General features: G+C 39.7%; 1 protein-coding gene across 1 annotated transcript in view; it reads right to left on the minus strand.

The window, feature by feature from the left end:
• The window catches only part of DSCAM (DS cell adhesion molecule), a 379,165-nt gene that overhangs the window by 68,068 nt on the left and 292,253 nt on the right, over positions 1-18,844 (minus strand). The window contains exons 18-20 of the mRNA XM_030451268.1: positions 17,595-17,750; positions 8,978-9,111; positions 6,948-6,965 (exon numbers count right to left, since the gene is read on the minus strand). Coding sequence (XP_030307128.1) covers positions 6,948-6,965; positions 8,978-9,111; positions 17,595-17,750 — 308 coding nt within the window. The remainder of the gene's footprint in view (positions 1-6,947; positions 6,966-8,977; positions 9,112-17,594; positions 17,751-18,844) is intronic.

Here is an 18,844-nt window from a genome sequence, read left to right on the forward strand (position 1 = left end):
ACAGAGAGAAGGGAAGAATTAAAAAGAAGATTCGTCCATTTTCTCCCAGACATCTAGCTTCTTTTCTTCAATGGAAAAGAAGCCTTCATGACCCCAGAATCAGCACAGGTATCTCTCTTCACTCGAGATGTATGATGTCAGATGAACCGAATATCACCTTGAGTAACAGAGATAGAGCAGAGATGACCAGGGCAATCCTCAGTGTCTCCTTTGTATGTTTTTGATAGGATATCATTAATACATTACAAAGAATATCCACCCAGGGTTTTCTGGAAGATTTTGCATGTAATTGTATGGGTCTCAAACACATAGGACTTCCTAAGAAACCAAGACATTTGGCCTGTTTTCCACTGGAGCCTTTTGAAAATCATGTGACCAGAGTTAGGAAGCTGCAGTCTATCCATTAAGAGAAGAGAGGAAGGAAATTTGGTGAACATCTGATTCATGACACTTTTTCTACTGAACAGAAAAAAAAAAAAATCCCCAGTAAATCACCATCAATGAAGAATCTGACTATTGTTTTTTCCTTAATATTTACAAAATCTACAGATTGACAGACGAATATGCATAGAGATATGAGAAACAGATGAACAGTCTGGTGGTTACTGCTGCTACTGGTGCTGCTTATTGTGGTGGTTATGCTATCACAGGACTGAGCAGACAGAATGTACATGGGAACGGTGTCTTGTGCAGACATCATATGCCTCTTGTTTAATTTGACAGGAGGTTAAACCATGTAATTTTTTTTCCTCTAAGTGAATTTAAACCAGAAAGAAAAAAAATGAATCAAATATAGAAGCCTAATGTGTTTAAGAATATGTTTCTCACAGAAAAATAAGTACACTGAAAAGATCAGTAAATGTCTGCCCCAAGCAGTCTCAGATGTTGGTCAGTTTCCAATATCAATTACATTTTCAGGAAAATTGACTTGAGTTTTGGCTGAATATAAGATTATTTCCTTTTTCTCTGTCATTATGTCACATCTGTTCATGTTTTCCATCTTTGAAACTCAACTGTTTCAAAGAAATATTTCTAGGCCGAAAGAAATTTTTGCTGAGCTTTCAGCTGTTGTCTCTTACTAAATCCTCTGGAGAAGTACAGAATTGTAAATTACAATTTTCAAAGATTTTTTCAGACACTTTTTGCATTATGAGATAACTCCTATTGGTCACTTCTCTTTCAGCACTGAGGTCTGCTATGTGTTCTGGTTCATCATCCAGCTAATACCCTCATCAGGACAACATTATCTGGGGTCTTTGCAGGAACATTCTCATCCCATTCATATGGTTCAAGGGCATCTTCATCTGGAGTTTCTTCTTCCAGTCCCCAGGTTTCTGATAATTTGAGACCTCTGTCAAGGTAATTTTAAGGGACAAATTGTATCTCTTAGCAGAATCCCACAACTCACAACAGTTTGATCAACTATAATTTCAAACCTATTGCCAGGATTCATGACCAGAGAATAATCTGGTTCTCCTTATCCAAAAGGTAGGTTTTAAAATTTGTACCTCGATGTTTTTGCAAGATTCTTGTCAGATATGTCAGTTTTTGGATACTCGTGCTGGAAAGTGAAATGCAATCTGTAGCCTTCCTCAAATAGAGTTTTATTGTGGAGTTGATCACAGTTTGGTTCAGAGTCCTTAGGGAGCAACTTCATAGAGATACCACTGCTCCATGGAAGTTGACTTCATACTGTACAGTAAGAGACTTGGTGTCAAACAAATAGAATTTTAAAAGTCTGGCAGAGATACGACTACTGAGAGCTCAAAAAACTAAGGTGGATATGAAGCATTTAATCAAAGGTTAGGGAATTCACCTGTAAGAATCACAGTCCCTCTTGTGGTGTGATGAGTAGTATCAACAATATTTTTATCAAACATCATGCCCAAGAGAACCCAGTAACAACTTTGTGCAGCATGGACAGCTTTTCAGAGGAAAGCAGTAGTGATTAAAGTTGTGATAACTCACCTTTCGTGGAGAAGCTGTATACTGCACACACACAAAGAGTTAAACAGATAGACACACCACTGCAAAATGGACAGAATAGTCAACTATGCCAACTCAATTTGCTCAGACGGGAACGCATTGCATCAGTGAAAATGTCTGCAAAGCAATGCATGTAGCTCAGAGCACATTAATTGGTTTCTTGAATGCATGGAGTGCTACCCCACGGGGCAGGTGACAAATCAGCAGAAGGTGTGTGGGTAAGGATCAGAGGACAGACCAGTACTCATAGAGTTCTAGTAGGTGCCTGCTACATACCTCCTGATCAAGAGGAGGAGGCAGATGAAATAAACTTTAAGCAGCTGAAAAACGCCTCACCAGCACACATCTTGATACTCATGGATGACTTTTACCACATTGACAACTGCTGGAAAGCCAGTAAGACTGGAAGAAAGTAACCTAGGAGATTAGTGGAGAGTACTGAAGACCATTTCTAGTGATGAAATAACTGATTAGTGGAAATGTTGTGTTGAACTTGTGTCCACAAATAAGGAAAAGCTGGTTGAAGATGTGAAGGTTTACAGAAACTTTGGCAGTCATGGGCATCAGACTGGAGTTCAAGCACCTGAGAGGAGTGATCCCATGGGAAACTGTCCCAAAGGGTAAAGCAACTAAGAACAGCTGGCTAATCTTCAAGGAAAACCTCCTCAGAGCACAATAATAGTCTTTTGCAATGTATGGAAAGTTCAGCAAGCATGAAGAAAGGCCAGAATGGATGAACACGTAGATCCTGCTCAAAAGACAGGTTACTAAGTGAAAAGGAATTTCAAAATAGCTAAGGTACTCAATGACTTTTCTACCTCTGTTTTCATTGGTAAGATTTGAACTCCGGCCTCCAGGCCTCTGAATCTTTTGACAAGTACTTGGGAGTGAAGCTGTACTCACAGCAGAGGGAGACTGAATTATGGAATACTTAAGAATCACTTAACTTGAGATAAAAAACACCATTATACCAGGTAGGATGTATCTAAGGGTGCTGAAGTAAGTGCCTGGTGTCATTGCGAGACTACTCTTGGTTGTATTTGAAAGGCAGTAGTAATCAGGGGAGGCTTCTGATCACTGGAAAAAGGCAAATACCACTTTAATATTCAAGAAGGGCACGAAGATCTAGATACGTTACAGGATGGCCAATCTAGTCTCAATAATATGAGATGGTCTTTAAGCAAACCGTACTAGATGACATTTTTAAAGACATGCAGGAGAGGAAGGAACAGTTGACATGGAACTGCCAAAGATAAATCATGCTAGACTAACCTGATTCTTTCTAGGGCAAAGTGACTCATTGTGGACAAGGGGAGGGGGGTGGGTGTTGTTTACCCTGGGCTACTGAGTCTGGCTGAGAAAGAATAATTTTCCTCATAGCAACCTTCATAGTGCTGTGCTTTGTATCAATAGCTAGAAAGGTGTTTATAACACACCAGTGTTCTAGCTGCTGATGAACAGTGCTTGAACTTGACACAGCAAGGCTGTGTCTTTCATATTCCCCCCTCACCAGCAGGATGGGGGTGGGCAAGATTTTGTGAGGAGCCATATCCAGGACAGCTGACCCAAGCTGACCAAAGAGATATTCCATTCTATATGATGTCTGGAGAGGAGACTTCTGTTATTACAAGATTTATTCTCCAGAACAACTGCTACAAGTACAGAAGCCCTACTTCCTGGGAAGTGTTGGACATTGATGGAAAGTGAGGAATTGTTTTCCTTTGCTTACATGTTCATCCTTTGATTTCTCTTCACTAAACTGCCCTTATTTTGCCCCAAGAGGTGGGGTTTTTTTTCTCAATTTATTTTCTCCCCCACCCTGTCCTGCTGAAGAGGGGAGTGACAGAGCAGCTTGGTGGGCACCTGACATCCAGCCCAGGTCAACTCAGCACACTCAGCTTTAGCAATGCTTTTGACCCAGTCTTCCACAGCCTTATTATCACCAGACTTGTGAAAGACAGCCTGAATAAGTGAACAAAAAAATGGCGGATGTGAAATTATCCACAGTGCTGGGCTCAGACTTGTGATCAGTGGTGCAAAGTTCAGCTGCAAGCCAGTAACTAGTAGTATCCCTCAGGGATTGTTTTCTGGGAACAATATTGATTAATGTCTTCATTAATGACGTGGGAGACAACAAGAGTGCACTGTCAGCATTTTTGGGAATGGACTGAAATTGGGGGTAATTGTTTATATACTGGAAAGCAGGGTTGCTGTTCAGGGTGACCTAGATAGGTTGGAGAAATGAGGTGAATGGAGTCTCATGAAGTTAAAAAACGAGTAAATATAAAGTCCTGCATCTGGGATAGAATAACCTCAGGCACTAGTACAGCCTGAGGGCCAACTGTCCAAGAGGCAGCTATGCTGAAAAGCAGGCCTGTTATTAGAAACTATACATTTGTAAAAGTGTAGCCAGCAGATACATGGAGGTGATCCTTCCTATCTGCTCTGCACTTGTGAGACTGAACTTTAGTATTCTGTCATGACTTGGGTTTTCCATTATGTAAAAAACATGGACATGCTGGAGGAAGTACAGGACAGGGCAGTCAGGGGATGGTCAGGAGGCTGCAGTATAGCACATACATAAAAGGACAGCTGAGCCAGCTATGTCTGTCAGCCTTCAGAAGAGAAGGCTCAGGAGAGACTTTATTGCCATGCACATATACTTTATCAGATGACACGGAGAAGATAGAGTCAAGATCTTTTTGAAGCTGATGAGTGGGGAAAGTATCAACACAGGAAGTTCTGATCAACTGGGAGAAAAAAATTGCCGTCAGACAATGGAACTGAGGCCTAGGAGACTGTGAGATCCCCATGTATGGAAGAGTTCAAGACCTCACTAGACAAGTCCCTGAGCAACTTCATGTAATTAATCTTAGTTTGAGAAGGGGCTTGGACTAGACAATCTCCAGAGGAGCTTTCCAACATAAATTCTATTATTCTACAGAAGTTTAAAAATTGAAATCCAGTTGGCCAAAATACATATATATAACAACTGAAACTTAACACTGACAGAGCTAATACGCAACTCTTTGAGAAAAAGAAACATTAGGTTGCCACTAAGATGCTTCCTAAGTTAGATGGGTGAAAGTTTCCCAAAAAACTCCTATGACATTTTAGGCCATTGGCAGTATTGTGTGTCTTTCACATCTGAACACTTTCTATGCACCGTTGCCCAAACAATTTCTGCTTTTGGCTTTCACTATCAGGAAATCAGCGAGCAATACTGAGGTCATCTTATTCCACATCTTAATATAAGTGTAACGAAGACAAGAACCAACTGACAATGTCCTGAAAAGGAAAATCACCGAGAAGGAGAGCAGTCTCCATTTATTATCCTTTTATAGTGCAGTTCTACTTACATGACTCCTTTCCATTAATCTCCAGGCATCCCATGGAGAAAGCAGAAGACTGATGCACAATTTAATGACCTGACTTGGTGGAAACAGCGGGATAAGCCTGTTTAATATGTGTGCTCCTATTAATGAATGACTGACCAATGGATCACCCCACAAAACTCCAACAATAGTAACGACTGCATTTTTCTAATCAACAAAGCAAAATAAGACTTCAAGATGAGTATTTCTGATTGAGTGATGCCATACTCTTTGTTGACACCCAAATGATTACATAATTGGTCTATATTTATTAATCTCTTATCTCTCTCTGCTTGCCCAGCCAGTTCAAATGCTTTCTCTGTCCTTCCTGCACCAGAAAATCCTGCTTCTTAGCCTTCATTCTCCTGCCTTCTTTCTGTGTTGCTTTTTGCCTGTTCTGACATTGCAGTTTCCAAGGCTGGCTAGCTATTGCATCCTTTGTGTTATGTATGTTTCCCCGGTCATTTTCTGTCATCTACATTTAATTTAATCTAATACCATTGATTCCTCCTTACGCAGTGTGCTGACAAGAATGAAACAAGAGGCTTGCAGAGTTGTTGTTTCTTTTTTAAAAATTTTTTTAAATTTTCTTTTATTTATTTTCAGAAATCACTTAAACCTCATTTTCTTATGCCCTTTCAAAAAGCCTGGCAATTCACTTCTATGACCCAAGCAACAGGTGCTGGAGCAGCCTTGTAAAGCAACTACCCCACGACCAGGTAAGAACTGAACTACCCTACCTTCTTTACCAGGCTTCTAAGAGAAAGCTCTTCCTCATAATGCCTGTACAATCATACAGGCATAAAAATTAAACCATATGATATTGGATCTTTTCTTGCCTTTTATCTTAGCTAGGGAGATTGCAGTGGAGAGTCATTTTTATTTTTCACATACTAAATGCATTTGTGGCTTGAAGCATCTCAGGCAAATACTGTCCTTAGGACTCAAATATTTAAAAAGGAGATATCTGCATCCTCTGGACAGGGGCAGCAGATGCTTTAACAGCTACTGCCCTTGCAAAACAAAATGAACTGTGCCAGAATATCACAGCAAATATTCATCTTACAATATCTCAGGGTCACGAGTGTTGTGCTTTATAAGAAAAATATGCACAATATGACCAACAGAGTTAATTTGTATTCCTCTTGTTGACTTAAACACCAAATGAGTTATCTTGTGTAAAGGACTATTTTGTTAGCCTAAGGTGCCTTAAGTGTACTGTATTGACTTGTTCTCAGCATACACACACACCATTTTTAAAATGCAGACTGCAAATATAGACTTCCCCCAAGTTTACCTTTACCATTGTCCTTGTCTCTCACTGATGCTTAAGAACTGAGTTTGCCTTTCTGCTTAAATGACAGACTTTTAACAAAGTTATTTTGCAACATGAGCTTTGGCTAAAGGAAGAAATCTGTTCAGGAAGTTTTTATGGATCCATACCTACAACTACAGCACTCGCAAACTTGTTGTGGCAGCAGACATTATAAAGACATGGGTCTTCTATTTATTCCCCTCCTCATCCTAATTTAAGACCACTTTCTCTGTCAACTACTTCTCTCTGCCAACATCAAATCATACAAGAACTTCCTTAGGACTGGGAGGCTATATCTGCACAGGAGTGTTAGCATTCAAGCACCTCTGCAGTAGGCTTTTTTTTCACAGTCCTTTTAAGGATAAAAGATAGCAGAATATTTTCTTACAAATAAAGATGGGGGAGGTATCCTACATTAAATGTTCCCTTAGGTCTTGTACTTATTTAAAAGTGCCCAGCCTGGGATCTGGGAACTGCCCACAGGGTGTGATCACTGCCTTGCTCCCCACACAGAACTGAGGCTGCTCTGTAAGCCACAGCTCATGCAAAAGACTAGTGGGACAGAGACTGGCCTCATGGATACATATTCTGCATACATATATATGCATATGTGTATATACATATTTGTATCTGCACACTCACAAACAAAACCCTTCATACACACAGGGAACAACAGGATGACTGTACAGGTTAACATTAACAATTAACAGAAAACAAAAAAACCACCAAGTGCCCCTACCTTGGGCTAAGGTGTAAAGCAATACCCCCACATCATGCCATAATGAATGCCACAAAAATAGCTCTAAAATTCAGAGTTACTGTTCTTATAATTGTCCATTAGTAAGGTACTTCAAAAAGTAACCATACTATAAACAGGCTTAAAAAAGTAATTGAAAAAAAATTGTATATGAGAGAACTGTATGAGAAAAGAAATTCCTAGCCAAGAACATTTATTTGCCTGCTGATTTAAATATACAAAAAATGTTGCAAGCAAAGCCTCGGGAAAACGTACTGCAGCTTTGTGCAGGGAAAGCAACTACCAAGAGCCAGCAGCACCACCTGGTGTTGTATCCAAACCCACAGAGAACCGCTGGGTCCCCACCCGGGGCATAGTCCGAACAGCAAGGTACCAGTTCCGTGAGCTTCGACCTCTTTAACCCACTGTGTGCCACGGGGGAAAAATCTTTACATTTGAACATTATGCTCAAGATAGTTTGGTTTGCATGACTACAATTGTTAAATCAATAGAGTTAGGAGTCAGTAGTCCCAAACCAAAGGATACAAAGACACAAACCCTCACCTATGGATGCGACTAATAAACCCTGGCTATAGTAGGATGTGCCAGTTTCTATCAGTTTAATCATAGCCATCAATGGAGGTTGTGTTTTTCTCCCCTGGAGGACTTGCAGAATGAGTTCACTGCTGGGAGAGTGGGCTGGGTGGGGCCATGGCTGCCTCCAGGGTCCCCATCAGATGGGCTCTGAGATCCTGCTCTTTCTTAGACAGCTTTGAAAACAAGCCTGAGCTGCTTTTGGAAATTTACCTGTCAAACTCCATCTACTTCTGAAACAGTATTTTCCTTATCTATTAAACTGAAAATTCCTGCTTAAAAAGGAAATAAAAGTCTTGGATAAAAGCTAAGCCAGTACTTTTATAATGCATATTAAAATAAATACACAAGAGCAATTGGCCTTTCTGTTTAAAGGAAGTTGGATTCCTTTGTGACTCAGAGAGAGAGAAAGATACCTGATATTCAATTCTATTTTGCCACTTTTTCAGCAAGCAATAGCATGTTGACCTAGAGTGGGGCAAATACTCCAGGCATGAATAAGTTTATTCAGAAGCAAATATGTTCATTCATAAGTCATTATGCTCCTTCATACATGGATGCTCAAGCCAAAAAGGTAGGATCTTAGATGAAGACAGAAGTCAGATTCAGCAATTGGGTATATAAATACATGCCTCCAGATACAACATAGCTCTATGTGGCTTGCATCCAGCCCCGTAAAAAGGTCACTGAGTAAATTCTAAAAAAAAACCCCATGCCTTAAAGCATACTCAACTTCAATTGTGAGTTTTGACATGATTTGTAAGTCAGCATTCTGCAATAGTTTTATAGGTAGTCATAGTTTATAGTGACTCTCAGTCACCCCAGAGCCCCAGGATCACCCTTCAGCCTTGCTTTGGGGAAAGGGCAGGAAGGGAAGTGGCAAGGAAAGCATCAAAGGCTGAGCACCTGCAGACACACAATTTCAACCCCACGGGTCAGTGCTCCCCTCTGTGTTGGCCCCGTGGGACTTACTGTGGGGTAGGGGTGTGAGCAGAAGACAGTGTATTTCCGAATGATGCCATTTAGCTTGAGGGGAGGGAGCCAGGACACAAAGACTGTGGAGGCCGAAGCTGCAGCTGCTTTAACACCAGCAGGAGGACCTGGAACTGGAAAAATAAGATGTGTTAGAGTGGAGTAAGCCAGGCACATGGTAACCCTAGTGCAATGGAGAAACAAGGGAAAAGAGGAGCGTGCAGCTTTGGTTAAGGGTTTCCCCGTGGATCAAAGTGCACAGCTGTGTTAGGAAACAGCCTCCATGCTGCCCACATCAGAAGAGAGGGTTTGGATGGCTGTGGTCCCATCCCTAAAATGGCAAAGGCTCTGCTGCCTCTAATGGTCAAAATTTGTGAGGTATCACCCCCAGCCTGCATGCAGGAAAATATGTTGGCTGTGGCCAGTGAGAACTGCCAAAGCCCATGTTATTATAAATTGTCAATTTTGAAGACATAACTTGTGCCAAATGAATGTTCACTGTATAAATAATGCACATGTGGACAGTTTAATGCACACACACAGTTGAGTTGTAAATTTAATGAGGTGGAGAGCAAATGAGCAGTTTGCACGGCCTGATGTGACCCAGCTCTAGATAGTGGCAGGCTGTGACAGCAGATATATGGCCATGCAGTCTCCCTCCCCACAGCCTTGACATCTTGCCATCAACAGCTCAGACCTCACTCTGGAACCACAAGATGTAAACACTTATCTATTTCTCTAATTACAGCAGCTACCTTTGTAAGACATCAGAAACTTTCACAGAAAAAGAAGAAAACAGGCCTCATCTCTAAAACCACATGGAAAAAATTCAGACAGGAAAGGCTAAAAATCTTTGTACAAAATATTAACTGTATCTCTTCGTGTGCTTGCACTTTGAGAAAGACTTTAATTTTGTCAGCAGATGTTATTTTTTAAGCACACATTACACTGTGCAATATTCACCAACTTTGGAAGTGCTCTTATACTAATGTGAAAAAATTCCTGCATGTTAGGGTATTACATTACACATGAGCTGGTACTTAAAATAGCATGGGCTACAATTAACATTGGAATAAATAGTTTGAAACTTTCCTGAAATAAAACTCCCTCTCCTCATGTCAACAGGAAATTTTTTTCACATGTCTTTAAAATTGTAAAAATAAATTATTGGAAATATATTTTGAACTGCTGCATGTGGAGAATATCAGTGTTAAATCATTCAGGCAGATTTGTTGTACTACAAATTACTACATATGCTATTTAAAACAAAATAAATCATTTTGATGGGCTCTGTCCTCTGCAGAAGTTTTGGCTTATGAAGAATCTAATACTTTTGTTTAGTTTCAAGAAAAACAATGTTAGAATTTCCAGTGCAATTACTATTCCAGTCCTTGAATAGCTTTCTTTACTTTCACTGGAAGCAGTTACTGTGCAATACAGATAGAAAACCCCTTATCCAGCGAGCTTATCTTCACAGACAGATCCTTAATCTTGGTTATACATCTTTTAAATTGGATACTGTGGTAGTAAAAAAACTTTGCCTATAAAGAGAAGCCAGAGAGATGAGGGTCTAAATGTGCTTAGCTTTGCAGCTAGCTACTTCAGGTTGTAAGAGCCATATAAGGAGAATTTCAACTTTATATATCTATAGGTACTACTGGAAGATGTAAGAAAATTGAAAGATAGGCATCATTCAGCGCAACATTTCTAAATATGCATTTTCTTTTTAGGAACGCTAATAAGGCATCAAGTGAGAATGTCACCATTATAATTGCATGCAAACCCAACCCCTCACTGCAAAGGGCCTAATTCACTTAGCAGTTCTATCCAGTGCAGAGTAAATATTGATGCTTGACAGCATTCAACTTGTTATTTATACCCAGCTCATTAGAAATGCTATTTGCTGCCACTGCTGAAGAGTGAAAGCAAACTCTCCAGGGTAATTACTTAACCCACAGGAGGATTCCTTTACGATTAGTAATGTTTTCTGGAAATCACTGCAAATAGGTGTGTGAGGTTAAAGTAATTTTATTGTTAAATTAAGATGTGATCTATGGGGACAGGTTCTGATGGTAATCGGTCATGGCTGTCAACTGCTGAGGGATTAACTCAAAATTCATCTAACATTTTCCACTCAATGGACATATTTGGAAAATACTACTTGTCATTGGACTGCTGTATTTGTGACTAATGTACAGCCCAACAGAAAAAGGGGCTAGAAAGAAGGCCAGGAAGTTGAAGAGTCAAATTTCTAAGAGTTCTCTAATCCAAAGACACCTCTGCCTCATTGCTGAGAGGTTGGAATCAGGCAACAGCTTTTTCAGTGGTGCCAAAATTATTCTGAATGTTCTTTTATTACTCCTCTTTTTGGTTTTTTTTTTTGCGGTTGTGCATGTGGAAATTACTGTGTGTGTTTGAGGAGGAGGAAGGGAGGTGTGTTTATGTTTCCTTAGCAAGAATTCTGCAGACTGTCATCTGATGCTTTGCAGACTACCCCAGTCCTCTCTCCAGAAGGTAAAGTCACTCCTCAAACTTATCCCCTGGACATAAACAAGATGCTTATGATTTAGCTCAGCATTAACTGAAACATTTATTACTAAACATGGGTTTATTGAGTATCTGAAGAAGCTGTGGTGGCGGGGTAGGGGGATGTGTTGCCTGTCTTATCTTGGAGAGAGAAGATCTCAGTCTTGCTATGCTTACTTCCTAGCTTCAGTCACTATGAGACAGAAGTATCAGGAGATCTGGGCTGTCTTACTGAATTCTCCATGGCTCATTATTTAGCACACTTATTCCCACAGACCCCAGCAAAGACAAGCTAAATGTGCACAGTGCTATAGTTTCTTTTTTTCTATGGCCACCAGGGGTAAAATAATGGTAAGAAGGTGGAGAAAAAACAACTAGGAAGCAGAAAAAATGAGGACTGCTTCCAGCCAACTTTGCATCCTTCCAGGGAACAGATTTGGCAAATTTAAGTTCAAAGATGTCCTCATTCTCCAGCTAGCAAGGCTTTGAAAGGCACAGAAATAGCATGCTGCTTTCATGTGAAGGAGAACACTTTGTATTCTTGACAGTGCAAGTGAGATGCTAACACAGAAAAGGCAATTATACTGATACAGCTAGTCTGGGAAAAAGCATTTAGATATGCTGGATAATGGGGAGGAGCTTCAGGAACTTTCTCATTCCACTTTTCATAAATGGGGAGATTATTGCTATTTTTTTTCACAGCACTGAACAGCAGGGAGGCAAATGCACAGAGCAGAGTGCCTTTAACAGCAGTATCACCAATGTATCAGGAAACTGAACCCTTCTCCATAAGAGATTTTTAATTCTGCACCACACATGACTATCATATTGAGTGGTGAATTTATGAAAAATAAAATTAACTCCTGGCTGCTGCTGGTAGTGCCTCTGTTCATGTAGATATCTTGCCTACAATTTAGACATATACTACCTGAACTACACTCACATGTACTGTCCACCCTTCCTTCACTCTGAACTGTCCTCATCCTTAATCACAGCATTTCTACAATGTCTTGCCAGTTTCAGAAGGGGAACATTTACCATTCTGAAAAGGTAAGATTGGAGGTCTGTGACAATAGGAAAAAAATCATTAAGGGGTCATTAAGGGCAATTTCCCATCATAACACCCAGGTGATGAACTGCACAGCCATTCTCATCGGCTGAAAAAGCCCAGGCAGAGCTCTGCCCCAAAGAGCAGCGAGCATGCACTTGATTGGATTTACACTTATTCATTTTAGAATAAATATAAAGCTTTGACAGATGGTATCTGTACATCCACCTCTCTCACACTAATCTCTAGTAAGCTTGTCATCCAGAGAGAGAAAGAAGAAGAGGAAAATCTCTCTGGATTCAGGCATTCTTACAGTAAGGCTGGCAAAGGGGCTCAGTGCTATTTCTCCCACCTCCTGCAGCTGCTTCTTGGTGCTTCCTCACTGCAGCTTTCCCCTTGCTCTGGATGCTGACCTCTCTGGCAGAGGAGAGCTGGAAGGACACTACTGCTGCACTGGGAAAGTCACCTGTGACACACAAACAGCTTTCTGTGCCTAAGAATGTGTTTTCTCAAAAGAAACTGATACAGCAGGAAACATGGGTCCTCCTGCATCACTGAAATGTCCACCAGGTGCTCAGTAAAAAGCAGAGAAGCAGGGCAGGTGACAAAACCACAAGGAATTCTTAAAATCTGGGCATTTCTGCTTGACTTGTTTTTCTGCCAGGACGATCTTCCAGAAGAGCAGTTTCTTTTTATGAAGGCTAAGAAGGAGGGGTAATAAACAGACGAAACCCATAAATATGATTACAAACTGCAAAACTGCAGGAAGCTTTCTCTGGGAAAGGGCTCTGAGAGCCATATCCTCTGCTGGCTTGCTCTGCCCAAGATCAGAGGTGCAGCTGCCAGGTGAGGTGCTGCATCATGTGTTGGGCATGTATGGGGAGGAAATTTATTGTCTCAACTACAGCTTTCTCATAATGCATTTGCAGTGCAGAAACAGGGAGGGCATTTGGCAACCTCTCATTGCTACAAAATGGAACTGCTGCAAACACAGCAAGGAAGAGAATTCGAAGAACCACTTTAATATTTAAGGATTTAGTAATTTAAGTCAAGTCCTCAGGTGAAGGGGACAATCAGCTTATTGTAAACTGCAAAGCGGAAAGTTTATGGAACAAAATCATGAGGAATTCTTTAAAACTGGGCATTTCTGCTTAGCTTATTTTGACACTAGGAGGAGCTTCAAGAGCTGTTTGTTTTTCTAGAGGCTAATGGGGGTTGGGGGGGCGAGGGGGGGGGGGGGAGAAGCTAGACAAAACCCACAAACTTGATCCCATTGAAAGGAAAGCTCATTTCCCATTATTTGCTAGAGCTGTTGCCATTTTCTAAGCTGATCACTAGCAGTGTCTGACCTCTGGTGTTGACAATCGGTATCAAACTGTATAAGAAACTGAAGAATCAACTCATTTCATTCAGGCTGAATGCTTCACTCCCTGGGATACCCTTATTTTGCTGTTTTGGAGATTTCAAGCCTGCTAGAGAAATTCTAGCTTGACGTCTTCAGCTGAACACCAACAGAGAAATCACAGGAGGCTGTGATCCGCCTGGCAACAGCAGCAGTGGAATGCACTGCACCACTCATTATACAGAGAACAGTTTCTCCTCATGTGAAAGAAATCACAAAATAAAATAAAAATAAATGGCATTATACAGCCTCATAGCAATAATGGTATGGAAGGCTTGGCCACTACTTAAAAACTAATGAGATATGCAGATTTTATTAGAGCTGGGTGGAATATCCTGTGTCATAATTTTACTCAAAGAAGGCCTGGGAGCAGAGTTAGAAGATTCCCAAATCTAAGCTTTATTAAGATTGCAATTATTTGTGTTTCACATGTTGAAATGTTCAACATGTTCAAACTAACAATAGGGCAGTATCTTTCAAGCACACTGAAATTACTCCTACTGAATAACCCTCTACAGGAACAACCCTCTTTTCCTTAGAAAATTACAGAAGAAATGTGTGTTCTTTCTAAGGAATGAGGTAACTGTTAGAAATATATAGTTTGACAATGTGAATAATTTTTTCCCATTTAACTTCCACAGCTTTAAGGATGTTCAGACCCAGGCCCTTGGTTATGGCTTATGTTTATCTGCAGCCATTCCTCTATTCCACTTTAAAGCATTACTGCATTTAATAAAAAACTGTGAAGCTTACCCAAAACATGAAATAATTGTATTTTCTGGAAACATTTTTTAGTTTAGTTTTCTGGACAAAAGATGTAATGAGTGGATCCACTGTGAGGCAACAGAAAACATGTGAAAAGGTTCGTCACACTGCCTCGGGGTGAATTATTTCTGAACTGCCAGGAGGATTAAAGATGAGAGATGAGTCTTTGCACAGCAGCCAAACACGGTCAGAGTCTGTGTGCTTCCCACATCTCAGGGCTGTCTGATCTCAGAAAGTGACAGAGCAAAAGAGTCACCAAGAATTAGAGGGAAGCAAACTCGGAAGAGGCAGGTTAAGGAGGAAAAAAAAAAAGAGTGGCTTCTGATATTCCAGAACTGTTGCAAACCGGAGACAAGACACAGGAGATGGACAACTGTTTATGTTGTGGGAGGGGAGAACTGGGCCCAGTCACTCCTCAGATAGGAAATACTGTTATAAAGCAGTGAGTTATCCATCACTCTCCTTGGTTATCAGGAGAGAGGGAAGTTCTCAGCCCACTTTGCAGCAAAAGAGATTGAATTACTGTGAATCCTTCACTGGGACAGGATACTTGGGGATGCTAGGAAGTCCTCATCACCACTATTTTTCTGAAGTTTCTGCAGTGGCTGAAGTGTATCTGATCCTCTGAACAGTGGATGGTCTTGGTGAAGTGTCAGCAACATCCAGGAGCAGCACAACAATGTTTTTGTTGTCCACAGTGAGCGAGAGAGGCACTGCTGGAACCAGTTCTGCCCTCCCATCATTTCCAAAAGTTGAAGGAACATCACACAGAAACATGATGTTATCAGCAACCAGGCAAGTTTTGATAACTTGCAGCTCTTACAAAGTTTTTAACTTGACAGAAACCCCTGCACAGCATTTCCAAACAGCTGTTAAGACCTCTCCAGCAGATGTACCATGAAGTGCTGACCCAGGAGCCAGGGGCTGTCTCTATAGGTTAGTTTTTCTGGGATTTCTGGAAGAATGCTCCTTACTGTCTCTCGACATTGAACTGGCTGGTTAATTTGACACATAGGCAGCAAGCTGTGATATTACTTAATGGCAGAGACCAGCAAGTACATTCTTGCTGTCCTCAGGGGCACTCTGACATGAACTATATCTCTCTGAGACCAGCCTGTTCCTCAGCTTCTGAAGCAGTTTGGGGCAATATCCCTATCTGCCGGTGGGATCCCATCCTGGGATGTACCTGACAAAAATTAACTTAAAAATGTAATGGGTGACTGTAGATTTCTCTGATTTTTTAATACTTTTCTTTGAAATAAAGTCATCTACCTACAAGCACTGTCTGACTCAAGAGAATCTGACTTTGGCTGCAACAAAGTAGTTGTTATAGGACGTTAGGCTGGGGATCAGAATGATCTAAAATTCACTGTCTAAGGCACATAAGTCTATAGCTGAGCAAATTGTCCTTGGCAGTTTCAGACTAGGTGTGGTACCTTGAGGTAGTTTTAAATAGGGACAGGGCTGCAGGCTGATGCAAGATCTCAGTGATACCCTACAGCTAGCAAGTGCTGACCAACATTGCTATATGCCTAAGTTTCCTCACATTTCTCAGCTGTAAGGTATTACACTTTTTTTTTTTTTCAGTTTTGTTAATTCAACTTGACTCAAAATATTAAGCATATGAAAACAGAATAAAGAATAAATAATTCATTTCATAATGTAAGTGCAAATTTTAGAAGTCTGACTTTCATTTACACTGTTTCCCCTAGATTCAACTATTGCTAGGGCCAGTTGAACTAACAATGTATGTAAATTTTATAATCAGTCCCTTAACACTTTATTGGAAGAAAATAATAAAATTTATCAAGTCTTTTTTTTATTGGCAAAAAACGCCAAACATTCATCACGTCAGTTAATCTACTGAAACTACTCTCTTGGCACTTTTGTAAATCTCATTACAAATAAAAAATATGACAAATATATACATATATCCATAAATGACCAGTAAACTGGGTAAGTAACAACAAAAAAATCAGTTGGCTAATTTTCTTGAAAAAATATTACATAACTCACAGGAGAATTTACCAATCAAATATTCTTCAAGTAACTTCATTGCTAGGACTGTGTGCATTTTTATTTCTGCCAAAAAAGTCCTCAAACCTGATTTTCAAAAGTGTTTAGGCATGTTAAGATGTATTTGTACATCTCATGGGGTTTTCAAGACATTAAATAGGTTAGGGACAAAACTCCCTCTGAATTTGAAATTGTAGTCCTTGAGAAATAGATTAGTATGTGGCTTCCTGCTGAGGAAACCTGAAGTGATTTCCATGATTAAAGGTGCAAGGAAGTGATTACGAAAGTTCTTAAGTTTCTGTGTCTGTATGTGATTAAAATTTTCTAAAACTTTTATCATTAGGATTTAATTTTTCCATGCCTTCGTCTATAAAAAAAGGCAAGAGATTTTTGTTCTTCATTTTGCTTTTGACAGAATAGGTGTTTGGAGGAATTTCTTTTTTAAATATATATATATATATATATGTATAATGAAACATTCTTCTTAGAATAAGAATATAAGATATCACATAAGATATATAAGAAGGTCTCAGAAAAGTCTTCCTTTCTTCCTTTCCCCATTTTCAATCACTGAAATAATCAACTCAGGCCCTCTCAAAATTCTAAAATAAGATCCTGAAGTATTTGAAAAAAAACCAGACAAACTTGCTTTCATCAGAGTTATATGCAAACTTCTGGCTCACCTGAACTGGAGTCTCAGGAACAGGCTTATTTTTTTTCCAAGCTATACATACATACTTGCCTCAATGTGACAGAAATCTCACTCTGCATGGTTTGTGTAGAATATTTGCCATATTTTGGCAGCTTGAGACATGCAAACATTTCATGCAAGTAAGGGTGGAAACCGTTTTACTGCTTACCATCTTCTTTAGTGCGGGTGAAAATTTGTTCACTTCTCACTCCATCTCCAGCTCGTGTAAAAGCCAACACTTGGATGCTGTAGTTGGTGTATTTTTCCAGGCCATCAAGCTCTAGTGATGGCTGTGTAGTAGTGACATTCTTTATCTCCCCCAGCTCTATGGAATGAAAAGGAAATCAGGTTATTGCCAAGTGCAGTCTTCTCCCAGCTAATGATTTTGCAGGAATCTTGGGGATTAAAGAGTGTACCAGAGAAGTAATGGTTCATTATTACAAAATAGCAATGAATCATAATAAATTAAAATAAATTCCTTTGTGTCCTGACTTCTTACCATTCAAAGCAGACCCACTTTACATTTTTTTTATTTTCAAACTCTTTTATTTTTTTTCCCTTATTTCAGGAAAAAAAAATACAGGGAAGGGAATCGAAAATTTCTACAATAAGATTTTTCATGAAGAATTGATAACAAGAAGAGATTATTGCAAACTCTGCCCTAAAGCTAAAATGAGAAAGTCAGTTATCTTCATAAAGATTTTCTAGTTTTGTGAAAGACCACTTCTCATAACAAGAAGAAAAAAAGGTTTATTTTAGAACATGTTGCAAGTGATGCTGCAAGGAACTTGATGGCAGTAATACCAGCTAACAATAGATTTAAACACAATAAAATCAGATTTTCTTGAAGAAAGATGGTGCACTTCAAGTGAATCTTTTTTTTGCATCTAGCTAAGAAGTTCAAACCATATGGCAAAAAAGCCTTAAATGTATTTGGGGCAGAAGATAAAGCCAAAAAAATTAAGAAAATCCAGTTTTAAGCACTGCATGAACATCATCTTTTCTCATCATGTTGTAGGACACCACAGAGGAGCTTAGACAACAACATGCACTGATAATACTCACATAGGACCCAATCCAAAGACTATAGGCTTCACTGAAGACATTTCATTTATGTACATGATATCTACATTTTACTGTATGTTTCACATCCATTTTTCATTTGTATTTTTAAATGTGCAAAGGAAAGGTGGCTTATTTCTAAACATTTTTTACTCTAATATTCCAAGCAATAACACTCGGCCTCTTGGTTACATTTCCACTTGCCACACTAACAGAGGCCACGATTTGCAAGAAAGTTGCATATTGTAGCGGACTATATTCCTGATGTATGAAAGCCACAGCAGAGCTTATTGCCCTATAAAAGCATGTGCATCTCAAAACTACTAATATTTCATTAACAAGAAAGGACCATACATA

The sequence above is a fragment of the Calypte anna genome, chromosome 1 (genome assembly GCF_003957555.1).
Source record: "Calypte anna isolate BGI_N300 chromosome 1, bCalAnn1_v1.p, whole genome shotgun sequence".
Lineage (NCBI taxonomy): Eukaryota > Metazoa > Chordata > Aves > Apodiformes > Trochilidae > Calypte > Calypte anna.